Consider the following 16548-nt stretch of genomic DNA (forward strand, 5'->3'; position numbering starts at 1 on the left):
AGATAAGAAGGCATTTGTCTACTATGGATCTAACTCATAAAAATTTTGTTAATTGCTTTGAAACAGATGATGAGAAAATGGCTACTTTTGATCACTATGACCCCTGAAACATGTGGAGTGCATGGGGGGTTCAGGCTGGAGCTTTAGTTAGTTTGTATATTGGAGATGCAATTTTATTTTTTTGTAAGCATCTGCTACTCATCCTAAGTGCAAGATGGGTGAATCCAGCTGCAACCCCAAACTGTATCAACACTCACAGGCTCTGTAGGCTGATATTGTGTATGGAGGAGCACATGAAGTAACAAATTATACATGATATGGTCTATGGATGTGATATGAGGTTCTTTACACAGGTCTGTTATCAAATTGGCACTTCAAAAGAGAGTGTCATAAAAGTATTAATTGTCGTATTATAAAAATGGTTACATACATACCCATCACAGAAGAAAAGATGTAATAAAATACACTCATTTTCCTTCACATATAAGAAGTAAGTTAATGGATTTGTTGTTGGAAAATCATTCTTCATTTAATTATCTACACCTTAAATTTTCAACAAATTTCATGACTTTCATGAAAGATTATAGCACTCCACCCTGAACTTGAGACAATATGCAAGGTGAGTAAATTAATTGTTTTAACTTTTCCTCTGCTGTGGGTCACTTTCTGGCACTAGTCTTACCAATCAAACTCAATTCAAAACCAATACTGAATCTTGTCTGACTCAGTTTACTCCTCCTTATAACCACAATCCATCCTCACTGCAAAATCATCCACTTTTAATTCTGCAGAACTTCCTAACCTCAGCCATGCACCAACAATATTCCTCAAACTCCTGGACATGGAAACAAACCTCACATTCATACAATGAACTGCAATTCACAACCTAAAAACTTATGCCTACCTTATAACATTACCTGCCAACAAAGGCTCATCCAATGTAGTTATGCACTGCAGGGATCACCTGTTTGAAGCACTCACCAGCTGTCAGAAATGTCCAACTAAAATCCCTGCCACATTGACCCCTTTCTAAAAATCTAGTAGGATCCCCAGTCTCTTCTCAAATCTCCAAGTCCATCTCAAAACCTCCCCGAGTCCCTCTTCAAATCCCTACGTCCATTACAGAACCTCTCCCTTGAGTTTATCTCCCTCCTCACACCATCACTACCCACATCCTGTCTACCTTCTACATGCACAAACCCAAACCGCCAGGATGCCCTGCTGTGGCCAGCTACAGTGCCACCACAGAGAGAGTATCTGCATAGTTCAGCATCCTTCAGCTAATTACTTGTAGCCAACCCCTCCTGCATTAAACATACCAACCATTTCCTCTACCAATGCTCCACAGTTCCTTTTCCTTTATCACTCAGTTCCCTGCTCATCACTGTCAATGCCACCGTTCTCTACACTAACATCCCCAGCACCCATGGACTTGCCGCTATTGAACAACACTTTTCACAACAACCCTGCAACTCCAGACCTGTAACCTCTTTTCTTATCACCATGACCAACTATATTGTCACCCACAACTCCTTTGAGGGAGTCCCTTAAATTTTTGTTACAGCAATGGGAATTTTCATGGCACTATCCTATGCCTAACCATCGAGAAACCCAAATCGGTCACCTAGTTCAGAATTATTAATGACATTTTCATGATCTGAACTGAGAATCAGAACATGTTATCCCCATTCCTCCAGATCCTCAACATCTTCTCCTCAATTTGCTTCACATGGACCTCTTCAGCCCAACAAACAACCTTTCTCAATATTGACCTCCATCTCAGGTATGGCTACTCCAGTATCTCTGTCCACATCAAACCTGTCAACCACCCTTAATACTTCTACTTCAACAGCTATCACCCTTCCCACACCAAGAAGTCCGTTCCATACAGCTTAGCCACCCATGGTTGTCACATCTGTAGTGACAAACAATCTCTCTCCAAAAATGGTGAATTTATTCTCCACACCTTGTCCAGAAACAGATCTCTTGTGTCTTGTCCCTCCAGTCACCTATCATCCCCACACAGTTACTGCACATCCTCATTGGAGTATCACTCTTGTGACTCTGTGGCACTACCAACTGGAGCCACAGAATCACATTCTCCACCAGAGTTTCGACTACCTCCTGTCATTCCCTCAAATGAGAAATATTCTATCCACTATTATCCCCAACTATTCCACAGTGGCATTCTAGTGCCCATCCTACTTAGACAATATCCTTGTCTTTCCCTGTTCCACCTCTGCTCCCAAACCATTGAAAATTTCATAATCAAGTGGACAAACACATACCAATCGCACAGCTAATCATCAATTATACACACAAAGTTGAGCTATTATGATGACACATAATTCCTCAACTGACACCTTGCCACATGGCTCACAATCCCAAAACAAACCTAGACACAAGACCTTTTCTAGACATCCACCCACTACCACCAACTCCAGTCCTGTCACAGGCATCTTTTACCCCATCAAAGGCATGGCCACCTTCAAAAACAGCCATGCAATCTACAGTTTAGCTGCAAGCAGGGTACTGCATTCTACATGGGCACTGCAACTAACAGTCTGTCTGTCCATGTGAATGGTCCCACCAAGCTGCAGCCAAGAGATAGCTGGACCAACCAATCACTGAGCATGCCACACAACACAATTTACTTGATTTCAATGGCTATTTCTTCATGGCCTTTTCCATCTGTATTCTTCTCACCAACTCTAGCCTTTCTGAAATGCACAAGTGGGAACTCTCTCAGCAATACATATTCCTTGGCGTCAACCTTCACCAATACCAGTCCTCCAGCTGCCTATCCTATTCTCTGTTCACACTCATGCCTTCTGGCCTGCCAGCAGACCTCACTATCCCTTTCCCCTTTCACATTTCTCTCCTCTTCCTTCTCCTCACCCCCCCCCCTTCCCCCATCCCCATCCCGTTCCTCAGAGCACAGTGCACAGTGTCCTGATGCTGCATCCACCAGTCCACTATCTGGTCACAACCATGTTCTGTTCATTTCCAGAGGCATCACTGACACCTTCCCCCACCCCTAACCTGCACCTCTCCTCCTCCTTGCCCCATACCTTTTCTGTACTACCACTAACCTCCCCAGCAAAGATTGTTGCTCTCCTTAGACATGGCCAGATTTGAGCTTTAATGCTTGGAGATGACAGTAGACATTTGTGTGTGAGTTGAGCCTATGGGAATGTCTTTGAGTTTTCTTGCCTACATTGGATAGTTGAATAATATTTGCAGTCTATTTCACTGTACTTGATGGCAATTCAATTGCTCCTCTATGCGATGAGCAGCATCTATCCTTTCATTTTGTTGTTAAAATCTTTTTTAAAAAAAAGCTTAAACATGAAGTTTAGTTGTGAACTGTACAACATATTGTTTACATTGGTAAGGATAGGTTTAGTAGCAGTAAGATCATGGTAATGAGAATATGAGAGTGTCTATAGATATGATATTCACTGTGAGGAACAAGGAATCAGTTGCACCTTATAGAAGACAATGAAAAAAGTATACCATAGGTATCACATCACTGGTCCTGGTTTATAACGACATAGATGATTTTGATGGGAACATAATAACCATTGACACAAAATGTTTTGAACACACTGACAGTCACCATGTACTTCTAAGATAAGGCCATTAGGATAAGGCTTCTAAGTAAATATGTCTATTGATCATAGAAATCCTTCATTCTAATCATTACTGCAGTTCATAATCATACTGTTGTAAACTTTGTCTACAGGCATAACTATCAAGCTGTTTCCAGGTTGCAAATTTCAAAATGTAGTACGGGCAAATTATTAGTGCCTCTGAAAATTTCTTAACCAAAATAAGGTTAGACATGTCTGGTCATTATGAATTATTGGTCAGGTACTACACGCTGGATAAAATTAGTTCCTGCTGTGACCCAGTCCACGCCCACTGTATCCATCCTCCATCTCATCCTCTACACACTCTCTCATCCCCTGCCAATCTGCCATTGGTTATCATCCTCCTGACTCCAAGCTTTAGTCTGTTATATGTCCCTTACACAACCCTCTACCATTTTGATGTTCTGCCTTCTTCAGTCTAAACAGCCAATCATGCTAGAAACAACATTACTGCTGAAGTGTGTGTGTGTGTGTGTGTGTGTGTGTGTGTGTGTGTGTGTGTGTGTGTGTATGTGTGTGTGTATCTTATACTGAAAAATGGTTCCAGTTCCCTCAGCAAGATCTTATTTCACTCACCTGAATCCGAGAATTTCAGCAAGCTTTGGTGCTTTAACAACTACAAAATGCTTCAGGTCTTTCCATAAATTTGGTACTACTATGTTTTGTGCCATATTCCAAAAATCAGCCTCTGGGTCTCTGAAAGCATTTCCTTTAAGACCAAAGACACTTGAAGCAATGATATCTGTTGCAAACTGAAGTGAAAACTGCTTAATATCCACACCATCTAGAGGGAAAACCAATGACAATGATTAAAAAGCTTGAACTACCTCTCAATAAGAAATATTTTAATGGTAATTACTTTTATTCCATCACTATGCAGAATTTTCAGATAAATTTAACTGTCAATGTAGTGCACTGTGGAACACAAATTTTATAATAAGTTTTTCATCTACACTAAGCTTTTCATGTACACTACAAAAATCTGCTTCATTGTTAAGTTAATCCAGTTGATAGAATTTTTCACCAGAGATGATACAACAGTTTAACAGAAATAAATATACATAAGAATTTCTTTCTCGTGTTTTACATGTAGCACCTCTCTCTGAAACTGGGGCCTGAGAGCCTGCCCTGCCTTCCCAATCATTCATTCATTCATCATTTTCTGTAGATTCCTTCAAGAAGAAGAACCTTCAGGAATATGGAATGAGTCAAGATATACATTAACATGAAACAAATACATCATAGAAACTTAACCTCTATATTGTTCTAATGGCAATCTATCACTATACTATTTAATACTGTTCAAACTTATGCCATCAAAATTTAATGAAGTAAGTTAGTAATAAAACTGCTACTTTTAAAAGAAACTGCTGTCTCAGCCTTCTTGCAAAGCTGCTGTTTATCTGCTATTAGTAAATTAACATTTACTTAAGTAGAAATGATATTTTTCAAAGAAAATATTTTTACGTTTATGTACACTGAGCCCTATTTATAGTTCATTATAACCTGTCATGCAACTTTATAATGAATATTGATATTTGCCACGTAGATAACAGATATTTTAAACACCTGAGTCTGGATATTCAGACAATTTGTAGAAAGTCTGTCTAATGAGGTATTCTTTTGAATTGGTTGGGAGTCCCAATTTTTTGCTTTATATTAAGTGAGAGTGTGAATATCTTACCACCAGAGTACATAATTCCATTCTGAACCCTCAACAGGGAAGCAATTTTTAGTATCTGACAGTGATTTGGATTCCCCACCCAGTTTTGGCATCAATACACAGGAAAGGCCAGAGATACTGTGGCTTCATACCACAAACACAGCTAGCCTGTGTAGAGGTTCCCACTGCCACCTCAAGCATGAAATTAACAGTGTCTATCAATATCACTGCCCCCACACATATCTGGCTGTTCTCACTTTTCTCTGAAGTCTTCATTATATGCCGTTGAGAGTAGAGTGACTGACTTTGGCTGTGTTTATGTTTTTCAACTCAGATCACTCCTTGGACTTTTTGCAAATGCTTATGACAATTTTTCCTACTCTCTGGACTTTGCTTCATGAATGGTGCCATCATTGCCCAGATGAACCAACTGTTTGTTTCAGCTGTCTCTGCAGCACCACCAGTGTGAGTGATCATAATCTGTGTTCAACCCATATTGTATAAGGTAGCTGGTCTGTGTATTTTGTAACTTTATGTAAACACAGGGCTCTAAAACATACGAAAGATGAACAACAGAAAGTGGGTCAAATAATAAACATTTATTAAGTTTGTTTAAAGTAATACTCAGCTTCAAGCTGAAGATAGCCATCTAATCCATAAATATTTAGCTGAACTGCCATTTTTGAGAGTACTGTGTTCTGTCTCTGACAAATAACTTCACTAGGCACTTGGTATTGAACAGTCCGTTGAACACTCATAAACAGTGGCTTGTTGATTGGTAGTGAACGAAGAATCATCAGCTGATGTAGACTGGAAATGTATAACAGTAGCCACCAGGATGTGAACTTTGTGTGAGATGAGTCAGATGTGAACTGCAACTGATATCGATGTGTAAATTGTATGAGAGTCACCATGTTTTGGTTTTGCTTACACACTATGACCATCAGAATAATTTTGCATTATGACAAGGAAAACTGTTTCAGATATTGGTGTCCACTGGGGCAGCTGATATCACTTGCAGCAGATGCTTGATATATATAGTTTCTATCCAGACCCAGATGTCAGAATGAAGATATAGCTTCACATGCTGCTTTGACAGTCTTGTAACAGAGGCAGAAATTGGTCCTTTATTGTGAGTGTCATCTAGATGGCAACAGATTGGAACTCAGTGTGGCGCCACAGCAGGAGTGCATGATGGCGCTGCCCTCTGGTCTATATTGCCGTGTACCAGTGACCAAGTACAAGTCAATTTACTTTGGTTGCACTATCCAAGAAGATAATTATAGAACACAGCATGAAAATGTGTAAAATAAGCCAACACTTGACTTTAAGTCAATGCAGTGGCACAGTGAAGCATGCTTCTAAGGGCACAGCACATTGAAATGAGCCTCCAGATTAGTTTATCCATGTCTGAGATGCGTCTGCTGGTACTGAGTTTGGGTCCTTGATTAGTATGTTTGTGTTTCCAGAAAACACTACAGTTTTTGAAATGTTGTTTAGAGTCATTCAAAGATCAGTTCTGCATGTTAGAAACAAAAGTTGGTCCAGTACAAATCTCTCTGGCACTCTACACATTGTGTATGCCATTCTGAGCTTATTTTTGTACCTGTGACATAGTCTAACAATGTAGGAAGAGATAGATTGCTACTTACCATAAAGATGATATGTTAAGTTGCAGATAATCACAATTAAACGGCACTTACACATGAGCTTTTGGCCACAGTCTTCACCAGAAAAAGAGAAGCATACACCAGTCTTTCACACAAGCAAGCACACATCATGAATAGATGACCACCAACTCCTGAAGCTTGGAGCAAAACACAACTATCATGCACAATAGAAGCAGCAATCTGGAGGGATGAGGAACAGGAAGGGATGGTAGCATAGGGGGCAGGGAAGAGCGGAGCACTCTCTGATGGAGTGTGCAGGGACTAAAATACCAACAGGCATAGTGTCAGAAGATTGTGTGACAGAAAGGTGGGAGGAATGGACCAAAAAAGGAGACAAACAAGGAAAGGTTGGAGGATGCAATGGCAGAGGGTGACAAACAAATAGGATGGCAGATGAGAATGGGGAGGTGATAGGGCAGAGACTGCTGGAAACTGTTGGGTGGAGGGTGTGGGTAGAGTATGCTACCACAGTTTGAGGCTGGGATAATGACAGGAGCGAAGAATATGTTGTAAGGATAACTTCCATGCACACACTCCAGAAAAGCTGGTGGTGAAGGGCAGGATCCAAATGACTCAGGTAATGAAGCAGCCACTGAAATGAAGTGTGTTACTTTCATAAGCATGCTGTGCCACAGTGTGGTCTGCTTTGCAGTTTGGTGGTGGCCATTCATTCTAATGGACAGCTGGTTGGTAGTCACAGCCATACAGAAAGTTCTGCATTAATTGCAGCAGAGCTGGTAAATAACAAGGCTGCTTTCACAGGTGGCCCAGCCACTGATAGAGTAGGATAAACCTGTGACAGAACTGAAACTGGAAGTGCTGGGTGGGGAGACTGGGCAGATTTCGCAGCTGGGTCTTTCACGGGGAAGTGATCCCTGTGGCAAGGGGTTGGGATCGTGAGTGGCATAGGGATGGACTAGGATGTCGTGGAGGTTGTGTGGGGTGACACAGTGCCACTTTGTTACATAGTCTGTCATACATCCTCTGCTTGTTGTTATGGAGTTAACATGCTGTTAGTGCCAAAAGACTTCAATTTTCTACATAGAATTTTATGATCTTCACAGTTAAAGTTTTCCCCAATCTACTCCTCATTCCTCCCTGAGGCAGGAACAAAAAGCTCTGAAACTATAATAGTTTCTGTTCTGCATTTATATGTCTCTATTAGCAGCACTTAGAATTTTGTCTCCTGATGGTGAATATTGACCAGTTATTCTTTCTTCTTGAAATTTGTCATGCATAGCACCAAGTAACTGACAAAGTAAGTAACTTTGACAGCTTTTAGGTTGAATATAGAATTAAAAGTATATTCTGAACTTTAAAATCTGCTTCAACAGTGTAAATAAATGAATATAATTATCTATTTCATGGCAATCTGATTTTGTCATTCATTTCATAGCTTTTTTGGGACCATATCAAGAAATCTGAGACTTCAATATCCCTAGGCCCTGCATAGTTCAGTGGCTCCAAAGAGAACTAAAAAAAAATCTGCTGATTATTTTTACTTGACTCAGTGTTATGTCAAACTGAATGAATAACTGGATCATATAGTTCTTTTATGCCAACCCACTGGTCTTTTATAATAATGTTATCAGACTCCTCTTTTACATGAAGCAATTGTTTGGTATACTCATGTCAACTAAGTAGCATTTTTGTTGTCACTATGAGGGTCTTCACATTTCTATTTCATTGTCTAACAATTTCAAGCTTTTCTTCAGGGAAATTACTTTCAGTTTTTGTGTTTATACCCTCAGTTATATGACAACATTATTTTACTGACTTTCTTGTTTAGTTTGTTTCAATTATCTTCTCATCTTTCACAGATTTGTTTCTTTGGGTGTCTGGTTGAATTTTACCTCACTAGCTTATACCACTGATTTCCCAACTTAACAATTACATTCATCTATCTAATTGTTTCATCAACAAGCTGACCTTTTCATCTCTGCTTGTGCTGTATATCCAATGGCTTCTTGAACCTCAATTACTCCCTTCTTTTGTCATAGTTTTGTATGCACAGAGATTACTAACCAAAGACATTAAGTACTGGGCCATTAGGGTGAGGACAATAAGAAGGAATAAACGAAGGGTAATGATAGTAACAGGATGGTGAGGAACACGTTTTGTTCAGTCCATCTGGTGAAATCATTCACTTTGAGGACTAGTGCCAGCAAACACACTATGATCAATGAAGCTTGTAGCTACATGTGAATTTTACTTTCTGCGCCCATTGGAACAATGCTAAGTTAAGGCCTTGCCATATCAAAAAGTAAGGTTAATAGTCCTTGAATAATGATGCTTCATTTATTATTTTATTTTAAGAAATTCATTAATTTGTCTACCTCCAATTTTTATCACATTTGCACAACTTATCCTTTTGTGTTTGGTGTAAAAAGTAACTTGTCATTGCGTTTGATTTAACTTGTAATATAATGTTATATTGTTACTCTCTTCTGATTTCATAAATTCTTTCTTCTTTTCCATTTTCATTTGTCTGTATGCCGTACTCACTGAATCCTCTCTTTCTATATTGTTTGCTCGATATACTATTTTTAGTTTTGTTTTATTCATCAATTATATTTTATATCTTCATGTCTTTCTTTTATATTTTCTTCTTCCTATTGCAGGCTTATTTTATTGTTTTTTTTTCCAGCTGCATGATATATTCTATTAATAGATATGTGAATTTATAAATTCAATTTTGATATTTCTTTGTTGCTATTAGTCCTGCTGTGGTAATGCTGATGAAAGAATTAATGAATTTATTCTGTAATTTTCACATCTGTGATACAAGGCCTTGCTCTCTGTATATATTTATCCAACCATTCAGTTCAAAACAGCGTTATGTAAACTCATATGTAAGTCTACATCTACATGGATACTTTGCAAATGACACTTAAGTGTCTGGCAGCCTTTCAAATTTAATAAAATAATAAAAGAAGTAACTCCCAAAACAACTTACTTGTTTACCAGTACATCATATTAGAAATTGATGATTCCTGTTAATAGATAATGATGCCCAATGTACATTACCTCTTTCCTTACAGTGAATAGAATGCTTTTTCTTATAAAGTTATCAGTGTAGTCATGTATGTCAAGCATCTTAAGAGAACTGAATAGCAAATACCAGTACTATGAAGAAATACTACAAATTTCAATGTAGCAGCTTTTTTATCAGTTGTATGAGATGTTTCATCTGTGGTTTTTTATGTTTGTGTGCAGCATAGCAAACTTATCCAGAATGAGATTTTCACTCTGCAGCGGAGTGTGTGCTGTTATGAAACTTCCTGGCAGATTAAAACTGTGTGCCGGACTGAGACTCGAACTCGGGACCTTTGCCTTTTGTGGGCAAGTGCTCTACCAACTGAGCCACCCAAACACGACTCACCCCCCGCCCTCACAGTCTTACTTAGCCATAGCAAACTTATGTTAGTAATGTAACACTCAGCAAAAGTTTGTGAATTCCACTTAGTTCTAGTGACAGATGACTACTTCAAGTCACTCAGTAGCCCCAAAGTCTCTCCTTTATCATGCCATCCGGGTTTACATCCAATGTCAATGGAACCTTATACAACAGTAAACAAGTGAAGAAAGTGTGTGTGTGTGTGTGTGTGTGTGTGTGTGTGTGTGTGTGTGTGTGTGTGTGAGTGTGCGTGCGTGCGTGTGTGTGTGTGTGTTTGAGTGTTTTCACTCTGATGAAGAAAATTTGGGAAGTAAGTTACAGTGTTCACAAATTTGTTTATGCGCTTATTTAATGCCTAATTTTCAAATGATACCAATAATGAAATGTACTGCAGTACTTAATGGCATAAAAGATAAAACCAAAGGCATCTATTATACATGCAACCAGACTGCAACCATTTAACATTTAAAGTATGTAATACACTGAGGTGACAAAAGTCATGAGATACCACCTAATATTCTTGGACTAGTGCAGCAACTCGACTTGGCATGGCCTCAACAAGTTGTTGGAACTCTCCTGCAATAATATTGTGCCATGCTGCTTCTATAGCCATCCATAATTGTGAAAAATGTTGCCATTGCAAGATCTTGTGCACAAACTGGCCATTATGTCCCATAAACGTTTTATGGTATTCATTTTGGGTGATATGCGTGGCCAAACCATTCACTCAAATTGTCCAGCATGTTCTTCAAACCATCTGTGAACACTTATGGCCTAGTTATATGGTGCATTGTCATCAATTAAAATTCCAACATTTTTTGGGAACATGACATCCATGAATGGCTGAAAATCATCTCCACATAGCAGAACATCCAGAGGACCCAGCCCATTGCATGTAAACACAGCCCACATCATTATGGAGCCACCAGCTTGTGCAGTGTCTTGTTGATGACTTGGGTCCATTGCTTCACAGGATCCATGCCACACTGAACACTAGCATCTGCTCTTACCAACAGAAATAGGGACTCACCTGATTAGGCCATGGTTTCCCAGTCATCTAGGGTCCAGTCGATTTGGTCACAAGCCCAGTTAGGTGATGCAGGTAATGTGTTCTTAGCAAGGGCAGTCGTGATGGTCACCTGCTGCCATAGCTCATTTTTGCAGTTATTTCATATAGTGTTGCTTGTCTGCTAGCACTGCCAACTCTATGAAAACATAACTGGTCTTGGTTGTTACAGAAGTCCATCAGTCACTGCACTGCCCATTGTGAGAGCTAATGCCTGAAATGTGGTTTCTTGGCATACTTTTGACACTGTGAGTAGAAAACTACTGAATTCTCTAATAATTTTCAAAATGGCATGTCCCAAGCATCTAGCTCCAAGTACCATTATGCATTCAAAGTCTATTAATTCGTGGCATGCAGCCATAAACACATTGGAAACCTTTTCACATGAATTACCTGAGTAAAAATGACAGTTCTGCCAATGCACTGCCCTTGTATACCTTTTGTATGTTATATTATGGCAATCTGTATATATGCATATTGCTATCCCATGACTTTTTGCCAACTCAGTGTATATGTATACCAAACCTTGACTCCTGGCTTCTGGCAATTTTTCTAAGTATACCAAGGCCTCCTTGGTAACCTCCATCATCAGAGGGAATATTGGTCGAATTTTTGCTACTGTCATTGCTGGAGTTAAAAGATTTCTTGTGACTTTCCATCTGCAAAGATAGAAAAGTGCTGATTTTAATATCCACAAAAAATTATGTGCATTCTCCATATCATATCATTACTCATATTTCCCTCACTTTTTTCATGTTCACCACAACCACTACACAAGTACACAAATCTGACAACACAGTTATTGAAACACTGAAGCAAGAGAGATATAAGAGCACATGATATCATGGCATACCTTTCCTCATGCTGTGCAGATGGAATTTTTCCAACTACTGGGTCAACTTCTTCACTCACTTGGAATTCATTGTCACTAAAATTGTGGAATTCCTTAACTAGAACTGTCTTTATTAGCTCCAGATCTCGCAATAAAATTGCCGGTTGATGACACTTGTAAAAACCACCATATCGATGGTCTTCCAGCTTCCTGCAAAACCATTGTGTTCAACAGAAAAATTGGGCTGATATTTTATGTTCAAGTGTAGTTTCTTTTCAAGAAATTGTTCCATTTTTACTTTTAATGACAGTATTAAAAAGGAGCTTGGTAAATCACATAAAAAAAAACAATATTATATTAAAGTAGCAGCTATTTTCTTTCCACATAAAAATGTTTCCGTTTCTTGATAATATAACTTCTTTAAATTAGTATCTATTAATTTCTGCAATACTTTTATATTATGGTACTACAGTTTTTCTTCTCCTACTTACATGTACAAATCTTGATACACAGAGCTAAGGGCTTTCTTTCTTGTGATATAATCACCAATATTTCCAAAGAATAATACTGGTTTCACAAAAGGTACATCTTGTAGTTGCCAGTGCCTGTATTTCCACATCATATAAGCGTAGAGCACCCCTACTGTTGCCACTAAAAATAGTAAGCAATCCAATCTCCATAGTGGAAATATTTCCAAAAGAGATCCCATAGCCCACGCAGGCACTGAAATTGTTTTATGGAAATAATTAGTACACAAGGACAGAGGGGCTTACCTATTGTAATGAAATTCAAAGTATAAATGAATTTGATAATGGGTTCGTTAATATAAAACAACAATGGAAACAACTACTATTTTGTAGATTAATACTATAAAGCAAATCCCTAGATCATTACATACAGTGAAATGAGTAAATACAAGCATACACCACACAATGGATGCACTGGATAGTCTATAGACAGTTGGTGAGTACACACCTGGTAAGTTACATTTCACCACTGCTACTAATTTACAGAAATGTTAAACTTTTTGTTAACATGACTCTTCACTGCATAATATCTGTGCAGTAAGCTATTTAGAAAATAGTTAATATACTATTGTTAACATCAAAAATGCCATAAAACAGAGTAATTGTTGTAATTCAGTTGTGATGGTATACATATTTATACACAACAGTAAATACTCATACAATATGGAAAATGTGGCAGGAATTTATGTAATTCCATCTATTTTATTGTTAACTATATGAAAATAGTTATTAGTGTCTTTATACAGAGTAACAATGGTATACAAGAAGAGAGGACTATCAGACTAAAGACAAACATTTGAAACAAAAACTAAGGTACAAGCTTTTCCAAATGTTTGTTTAAACTACAATAATTGCTCTAACTTAGGTGTGTGCTTGTGAGGAAAGAAATTTCTGAACTTACACAATTAAAATGTATCATGTGTATCAGTGATGTACCAAAGAAAAGTTATGTTTGATCTGAACATTGTGTGTGTGTGTGTGTGTGTGTGTGTGTGTGTGTGTGAGAGAGAGAGAGAGAGAGAGAGAGAGAGAGCGAGAGAGAGAGAGAGAGAGAGAGAGTTAGTTTCAGTATCACACCACTATAGTATATATATTCTACTTTTCAATTGGTGAGATTGTTTATATGGACACAAATGTTCCTTTTGCAGCATTCTACAAAGTCTACAGCAGTCATGAAACCCTGTGTTGAATACACACAACTAATTCCCTATTCACTGTTCAGACATGACAGAGCTATTTTCTTTCTGAACTGCAGTATAATAAACCATTCTTGAGAAGAACTACATTTATAAATTTTACACGATCCAGGCTGTAAATTCATCCAATATTTTTCCTCATTGATATTATCTCTACGACATTATATTTTAGGTTATAAAAATTTCAAGATGAATTTGCCACTTTTTGTTGTTAGTGTTAGAACTGTTCTTCATTAACACCACATTTGCAGCATTCATCAGTGTCTAAATCAGACAGGCTAATATGATATCTTACAGCTGAATTAGGGAACCATGTTATTGCACAAGCTCCATACACAAAATTCCTCGGTATATGGGTGGATGAGCACTTGAGATGGGAAAAGCATCTAGAAGTTTTGAGTAAAAAATTGAGTACCTGTTGTTATGTGCTAATAATGCTTCAGGAATGCTGCAACACTGAATCATTGCTGTGTGCCTATGATGCTTACATGAACAGTTTGCTTAGATATGGTGTGACCTTCAGGGGAAATACAGGTACAGCAAAACAAACTTCAAAAAAGGGCTATTAGAATAATGAAAGTGGTTCCCTGCAGAGTGTCATGCAGAGAAATAGTTCAAGAATTTAAAATAAAGACTCTTCCTAGCCTATACATCTATGAATGTGTACGCTTTCTGAAAAAAAAACACCAGGAATTTTCAACATGAAATAATCAAGTTCATAGCCATGAAACAAGGAACATGGATGATTTACACAGAGACACCCACAAAGGAGCACTCTACCAAAAAAGTGTAAAGTACCAGCCCAAAATCCTTTTTAGTGCACTGCCTTCTACAATAAAGAAAATTAAAGACTTTCATAAATTCAAGGTAGATCTTGAACAATTTTTACTATCACATTGTTTTTTTAGCACTGAAGAATAACTGAATATGGAAAAGTAATATTATTTATATATACTGATATAAAATATTTGTATTTATTATCCAAGTTTTTGAAACATATTAAAGATAAGAAACTGTATTGTAATTGACTACATCCATACAATGTATATTGTTAATGGATGAATAAAGAGATTGATTAATTGATTATGTCATTGAACAAATGGGTATAATTCCTTACTCACTTTTTATACACGACAGATTTATTCTTTATGCTCTGCAGTAGAATAAACTATATATATATATATATATATATATATATATATATATATATATATTAGGTTATAAAAATTTCTATATGAGTTTGCCACTTTTTGTTGTTGGAGTTAGAATCGTTCTTCGTTAACACCACATTTACAGCATTCATCAGTGTCTAAATCAGAAAGGCTAATATGATCGGTATACAGAGTTACCACATCGCGCGGCGCGGCGGAACGTTGTATATACAAAAAACCTTGTGTCAAGACTAGTGTATTGATTGACGTGCATTAAAGTCACAGTGATATACTGAGAGACATCAGGTTATCGTGTCCACTGTAGACTTTGCAGAACACTAGAAATGTGGCGTTAGAGAAGAACAGTTCTAATACCAACAGGAAAAAGTTGCAAATTGGTATCGAAATTTTTCTAGTCTAAAGTATGATGTCATAGAAACGAGATGTGTGAGAAAAGATTTTGACGAATTATAGATTTGATCATTTTTATTGAAAAAGATATTCAGTTGATGGCACGTAAAAAAGTATCAAAACATTCGCACTTATTTGTCGTTGCTACCACACCACTACAAGGTTCACAACTATCTGCACGATGTTTACGTAATCGACTTGAGTAAAATGTCATCTGCGATTGAAAGGTAAGAAGCAACATCCCCAGGAAAGATCACTATCGTTACTGTGCGTTGTAGGATTGTGATCGGTACACGGAGTTATGAGATGGCGCGGCGCGGCAGAACGTCGCCCGCAGAGCCTAAGTTGTCGGTGCTTACCTGCCGGCGCGCTGCGGCGGATGGCGCGGTGTGAGTGTCGGCGGCGAGTGGCGACCAACGGCGGACGGATTGCCGTCGGAAGCGGGGTCCCAGGGTCAGGCTGGGCTCCGGATCGCTGCCAATTGTTCCCAATTATTGTTAGGGACGGTGGCGGAATTACGGCGATATGTGCCAGCCATGACCCGGTCGCTCCCGCCGCCAGTCTCCGTGGCTCTCCTCGCGGCCACACGGCCGCACCGCACCGCAGGCCCGGGCCCCGCTTCCGGAGCCTGTAATTGGCGCGCAACGGCCGGTTAATAGCAGCCTCGCGATCCATTGAGTCGCACTCACAACCGACTTTTTTTCACTTTCTCCTTAAACGTCACCTCTGTCGTTATTGGGGTATCGGGTGTGATTCTGTAGTCGTTCTGAGGCAGATGCATAAGCTCGTATCGTTTTTGTGTTGCATGTTGGCAGTCCTAGTGAAACAGTTTGTTTATCGATTGTCAGTTTTTATTTGTAGTTCACCGCTGCTAGATATGTTTACATTTTGTCGTTCGTCTTTTGGAGATACTGACAAGGAAACCTCCCCATCACACCCCCGTCAGACTTAGTTATAAGTTGGCACAGTGGATAAGCCTTGA

The 16548-nt window shown here is 38.6% G+C and overlaps 1 protein-coding gene across 1 annotated transcript in view; it reads right to left on the reverse strand.

Annotated features, from left to right (window-relative positions):
* LOC126278848 (probable cytochrome P450 6a13) overlaps nt 1-16241 on the reverse strand; it is a 53815-nt gene extending 37574 nt beyond the window's left edge. Inside the window, exons 1-5 of the mRNA XM_049979123.1 lie at nt 15926-16241; nt 12773-13004; nt 12303-12491; nt 11975-12108; nt 4230-4437 (exon numbers count right to left, since the gene is read on the reverse strand). Of these exons, the coding sequence (XP_049835080.1) occupies nt 4230-4437; nt 11975-12108; nt 12303-12491; nt 12773-13004; nt 15926-16241 (1079 nt within the window). The remainder of the gene's footprint in view (nt 1-4229; nt 4438-11974; nt 12109-12302; nt 12492-12772; nt 13005-15925) is intronic.
* Nucleotides 16242-16548: the final 307 nt, after the last annotated feature.

Source organism: Schistocerca gregaria, chromosome 6, assembly GCF_023897955.1.
Source record: "Schistocerca gregaria isolate iqSchGreg1 chromosome 6, iqSchGreg1.2, whole genome shotgun sequence".
In the NCBI taxonomy this organism is placed as follows: Eukaryota; Metazoa; Arthropoda; class Insecta; order Orthoptera; family Acrididae; genus Schistocerca; species Schistocerca gregaria.